The 6,000-nt window shown below is 40.2% G+C and overlaps 1 protein-coding gene across 2 annotated transcripts in view; it reads left to right on the forward strand.

Annotated features, from left to right (window-relative positions):
• The window catches only part of ube2wb (ubiquitin conjugating enzyme E2 Wb), a 31,140-nt gene extending 28,080 nt beyond the window's left edge, over positions 1 to 3,060 (forward strand). The window contains exons 6-7 of one of the 2 annotated variants that reach the window (XR_006079016.1): positions 265 to 1,834; positions 1,871 to 3,060. Coding sequence is in view for 1 of the 2 variants with exons in the window: in XM_024404969.2 (XP_024260737.1) it covers positions 265 to 278 (14 nt within the window). In the remaining variant the exon portion in view is untranslated. Of the gene's footprint in view, positions 1 to 264 lie in introns of both variants that reach the window. The other variant, XM_024404969.2, reaches the window with a different exon arrangement.
• Positions 3,061 to 6,000: the final 2,940 nt, after the last annotated feature.

Consider the following 6,000-nt stretch of genomic DNA (forward strand, 5'->3'; position numbering starts at 1 on the left):
AATACGTAAAGGGTTAAACCTTTCCATCCTCACACAGATGTTACGTTCACCTACCGGAACGGTCATCTGCTCTAGTTAATGGGAATGTGAACAGAAGTCCAACACTTGACTACAGATTAGATTAGGAAGAATCAGTATTTATGGACGTTAGCGTTCATATCATCACATCGGTGTGTTTTAATGGTGAAATTGTGTGTGTGTGTGTGTGTGTGTGTGTGTGTGTGTGTGTGTGCACTCACGTACGTGCTTGTTTTTCTTTCCCAGATGATACATGCTAATTCACTTTCTAAAAGTCCTACTGTCCCACATAAAGCACTTTTGAATCATACAGTCACTGAACTCTGACCTTTTGACTGGAACAATGGACACCGTGATGCGCCGGAGACTCTTTCTTTTTTATTTTTTTTTAACTGCATTTCCCAGAGGGCAGTTGGGTGCATGTTTTTGCCGGTTGTGATATACTAAATGAGAAAATAAAGGAAAGTTATATGTCCCAACAATGGATTGTTTTGGCCAAAAGGTCGTTATGCAGCCAGCAAAAAGAAATGATTTTGAAGTGAAGATTATTATATTATTATTGTTTTAAGATGATTCTTGTTTCCTTTTGTGTTTGTTTGAGTACATTTAAAAGGTCGTCATCATGTGTTGTGTAATAATAATAACAATAACAACAGTGGATGCATACCAGGAAGAGGATCTGAGCATCTAATACCAGGAAGAGGATCTGAGCATCTAATACCAGGAAGAGGATCTGAGCATCTTATACCAGGAAGAGGATCTGAGCATCTTATACCGGGAAGAGGATTTGAGCATCTTATACCAGGAAGAGGATCTGAGCATCTTATACCAGGAAGAGGATCTGAACATCTTATACCAGGAAGAGGATCAGAGCATCTTATACCAGGAAGAGGATCTGAGCATCTTATACCAGGAAGAGGATTTGAGCATCTTATACCAGGAAGAGGATCTGAGCATCTTATACCAGGAAGAGGATCTGAACATCTTATACCAGGAAGAGGATCAGAGCATCTTATACCAGGAAGAGGATCTGAACATCTAATACCAGGAAGAGGATCTGAGCATCTTATACCAGGAAGAGGATCTGAGCATCTTATACCAGGAAGAGCGTCTGAGCATCTTATACCAGGAAGAGGATCTGAGCATCTTATACCAGGAAGAGCGTCTGAGCATCTTATACCAGGAAGAGCGTCTGAGCATCTTATACCAGGAAGAGGATCTGAGCATCTTATACCAGGAAGAGCGTCTGAGCATCTTATACCAGGAAGAGCGTCTGAGCATCTTATACCAGGAAGAGGATCTGAGCATCTTATACCAGGAAGAGGATCTGAGCATCTTATACCAGGAAGAGGATCTGAGCATCTTATACCAGGAAGAGGATCTGAGCATCTTAACCCCAAAAAACTAAAATATTTTTGCTTTTACTGAAATTAAATGCACTGTGAAAAAAAAAATCTAGGGGTACAACTAACTCAATGTTTAGTTATTCCAGACATGCAGTTAACTTCTACTGTAAAAACACAAACATCACCACTTCCTGTTTTCAGGGATGATACGGTTTTACATTGCTTTACTTTTAACCATTTAATCAAGTGCAGTACTTCCTTTCTGCCTTCCATCTTCCAAGGACAGACTTGATTTCAGAAGTTGTAAATTTGTCTGGTCTATGTGTTGGCTAGAATGTTGGTACTGACCAGGTTGAGACAAGAACGACAGTTGGAACTCTTTAATTTGCTGAGACTGTTACGTACCTCTCTAGAATAATATAGGCTGCACACATAGTGGTGTTTGCTAGTCCATTCGGTAAAGCCCAGTGGTGTGTGAAAACATCACCTCTGTGTAAAGCCCAGAGTTGTGTGTGAAAACATCACCTCCGTGTAAAGCCCAGAGTTGTGTGAAAACTGTTGTTGTGATCCATTTGTATGATACGTTGGTTTGGTTTGTTTTTGATGAGATGAATGCTTTAATCTCCTAAAAACATATTTTACGATGTTTGTCTTGTTGGTTTTTTGTACTGTTTTTCAGCTAGCTGACACTTTTTTTTTAAAGGGGGAGTTGTGTATTTAACGAACATGTTTTATTTGATCTCCAGAGTGGTAGTAACAGTGAAAGGAATCAGAACTGTTGTTTAGACTGATTCCCTGGTCAGAGATTGGCTCGACTGATTCCCTGGTCAGAGATTGGCTCGACTGATTCCCTGGTCAGAGATTGGCTCGACTGATTCCCTGGTCAGAGATTGGCTCGACTGATTCCCTGGTCAGAGATTGGCTCGACTGATTCCCTGGTCAGAGATTGGCTCGACTGATTCCCTGGTCAGAGATTGGCTCGACTGATTCCCTGGTCAGAGATTGGCTCGACTGATTCCCTGGTCAGAGATTGGCTCGACTGATTCCCTGGTCAGAGATTGGCTCGACTGATTCCCTGGTCAGAGATTGGCTCGACTGATTCCCTGGTCAGAGATTGGCTCGACTGATTCCCTGGTCAGAGATTGGCTCGACTGATTCCCTGGTCAGAGATTGGCTCGACTGATTCCCTGGTCAGAGATTGGCTCGACTGATTCCCTGGTCAGAGATTGGCTCAGGTACTTTTTTTTTCAATACGAGCTCACCTTTGAAAAAGATATCCTCCTGTCAGATATTTTGCATTTTAACTATATTTTCACCAAAAAAAGAGACTTATGTTGTGAAATTACAGCGTATGAAACTATTATATATATAAGTCTTAAATTGTAGAAATGACGGTATTACGGAAGTTGGATATGGGTGCGTTCATTTTTTTTTCTTTTTCTAATTAGAGTGATTAATAGGAGTGTTTTTGAGTTTCTCTGCAATGTTTCTGGTCAATAGGATGTGTACAGCTACATAGTTTTCAACAACGCCTCTACTGTTGGTCTGACGAGGTTGGTATATATGCTTGCTGAGTTTATATGGACTTTTGTGCCATTTTATATTATCAAGCGAAACTAATGAAGTCTAAAATAAATGTCTTTAGTTTTGCCACAAAAAAAAACAAAAACCCAAAAGTATTGAGAGAAATTATTTCCTTGCAGTATATATATTTTTTAAAGTGTGTGTGAATCACTTAATTAAGAATTATTATTTTCAATTATAACTATAGTGATTAAACGCCTTCTCCTTTGCTTGCATTATTATAATACAAAATAATAAGTGCAGGTTTTGGCACCTTCATTCCAGCAACAAAGCACCCTGCGTGTTTTCCTCTGAAGCTAAGCAGGGTCCTGGTTCGTCCCTGGATGGGAGACCAGCTGGAGGTGGTGATGGAGGGTTAGTCGGGGGGCAGCAGGCAAAGAGGGAGGCGTTTGAACACAGTGTTTCACTGAAAACTTCTTTTTTTATTTAAATTCATTTGTTCACGCATTTCAAAATGATTTCCTTGAATATTATTGCACTCAATACTTTTGGGTTTATTTTGTTTTCGATTTGGTTCTCCGACTTCAGAAGTTTTGCTTGATATTAATGGCACAAAATGAACTCTGTAAATTTAAACTTGTTATTTCTGTATCTACTACAACTTTACTGTGAGATTGAATCAGCAGCCCTCAACTGTGACTCCCAAGGCTGTAGGGTTCCACCCTATTCCCTATATAGTGCACTACTTTAGACCAGAGCCCGATGGCACCCTATTCCCTATATAGTGCACTACTTTGACCAGAGCCCTATGGAACCCAATTCCCTATATAGTGCACTACTTTGACCAGAGGCCCTATGGAACCCTATTCCCTATATAGTGCACTACTTTAGACCAGAGCCCTATGGAACCCTATTCCCTATATAGTGCACTACTTTAGACCAGAGGCCCTATGGAACCCTATTCCCTATATAGTGCACTACTTTAGACCAGAGGCCCTATGGAACCCTATTCCCTATATAGTGCACTACATTAGACCAGAGGCCCTATGTACGGTGGTCAAAAACAGTGCACTATAAAGAGAATAGGGATCCGTCTTGGGATGCGCCCAGCCAGTGTCTTGCAGCAGCTCTCACTCCATTCCTATAGTTGTCTCCTTCCATTCAGAAATATTTATTTCCATCATTGGGGTTGTTTTTTTGTATTGTAATCTGGTTCTCTATAAGAGAAGATGTATTTCTGTCACAATATTAACCCTCTTGACTCAGTGAATGTGTTTGTTATAGATATGACCGTGGCACACTGGTGTCTAGGAAGCGTATTTATGACTATATAAAGGAGTCTGTCTATTTAAAACAAATGATTTTGTATGACACTGTAGAAGGGTTATCTGCTGCCTGGTGTTGACAAAACCCTATCTTCCTACATAGTGCACTACTTTAAACCAGAATATGGGTCCTGGTCTAAAGTAGTGCACTACATAGGGAATAGGGTTCCATAGGGCTCTGGTCAAAGTAGTGCACTATATAGGGAATAGGGTTCTATTTGGGAAAGTAAACCACAGTCTGTCACATTATGACATTTGGTGCAGGGACAAAAAAGCCTTCATCCACAGACCAGCAGACATGTTAAAACCAGGAGTGGATCTGTCAACAGGATTCGGATGGCTCTCTTTTTGTTTTCTACTTTAATTTTCCTGATTTTTATTTAGTTATATATATATTTTCCCATTTTAATGTGGTTTGGATTCTTGGCCTGCAGATTGTTGTGATTGATCAATATTGATTATTGGTAATATTGTTATATTTCTAATATATTTTGAGATATACAAGCTCCATGTCAGAGATGCCTGTTCATTTTAATAACCAAGAATAAAAATGTGGAGGTTCTCTTTTATTTCATCCTCGTCTCACACACACTTTGCTGATCTGATTTGATTCCGTTAGGGAATAAGAGGAGACATTCTTTTAATTCATCCTCGTCTCACACACACTTTGCTGATCTGATTTGATTCCGTTAGGGAATAAGAGGAGACATTATTTTAATTCATCCTCGTCTCACACACACTTTGCTGATCTGATTTGATTCCGTTAGGGAATAAGAGGAGACATTCTTTTAATTCATCCTCGTCTCACACACACTTTGCTGATCTGATTTGATTCCGTTAGGGAATAAGAGGAGACATTCTTTTATTTCATCCTCGTCTCACACACACTTTGCTGATCTGATTTGATTCCGTTAGGGAATAAGAGGAGACATTCTTTTAATTCATCCTCGTCTCACACACACTTTGCTGATCTGATTTGATTCCGTTAGGGAATAAGAGGAGACATTCTTTTGTTTAGTTATTATGGTACAGAATGTTGTGGAAGCCATGCAGGCCACATACTCAAAAGTAGAATAATTTTTGTTTGTTTTTGTAAATAGATACAAAAATAATATCTTGATTAGATAAGTATTCAACCTCCTGATACATGTTAGAATCACCTTAGGCAGTGTTTACAGCTGTGAGTCTCTCTTAAGAGCTTTTGCACACCTGGATTGTACAATATTGCACACCTGGATTATAAATTATTCTTTTTTTTTTAAGTTCTTCAACCTCTCAAGTTGGTTGTTGATCATTGCTAGACTGCGATTTTCAAGTCTTGACGTAAGATTCTCAAGCCGATTTTAGGTCAAAACTGTAACTCGGCCACTCAGGAACATTCAACGTCATCTTGGTAAGCAACTCCAGTGTACATTTGGCGTTGTGTTTTAGATTGTTGTCCTGCTGAAAGGTGAATTCATCTCCCAGTGTCTGGTGGTAAGCAGACTGAACCAGGTTTACCTCCCACCTCTACAATCTAACCACTAGGCTACCTGCCTCCTCTACACTCTAACCACTAGACTACCTACCTCCTCTACACTCTAACCACTAGGCTACCTGCCACCTCTACACTCTAACCACTAGGCTACCTGCCACCTCTACACTCTAACCACTAGGCTACCTGCCACCTCTACACTCTAACCACTAGGCTACCTGTCACCTCTACACTCTAACCACTAGGCTACCTGCCACCTCTACACTCTAACCACTAGGCTACCTGTCACCTCTACACTCTAACCACTAGGCTA

The sequence above is a fragment of the Oncorhynchus tshawytscha genome, linkage group LG16 (genome assembly GCF_018296145.1).
Source record: "Oncorhynchus tshawytscha isolate Ot180627B linkage group LG16, Otsh_v2.0, whole genome shotgun sequence".
In the NCBI taxonomy this organism is placed as follows: domain Eukaryota; kingdom Metazoa; phylum Chordata; class Actinopteri; order Salmoniformes; family Salmonidae; genus Oncorhynchus; species Oncorhynchus tshawytscha.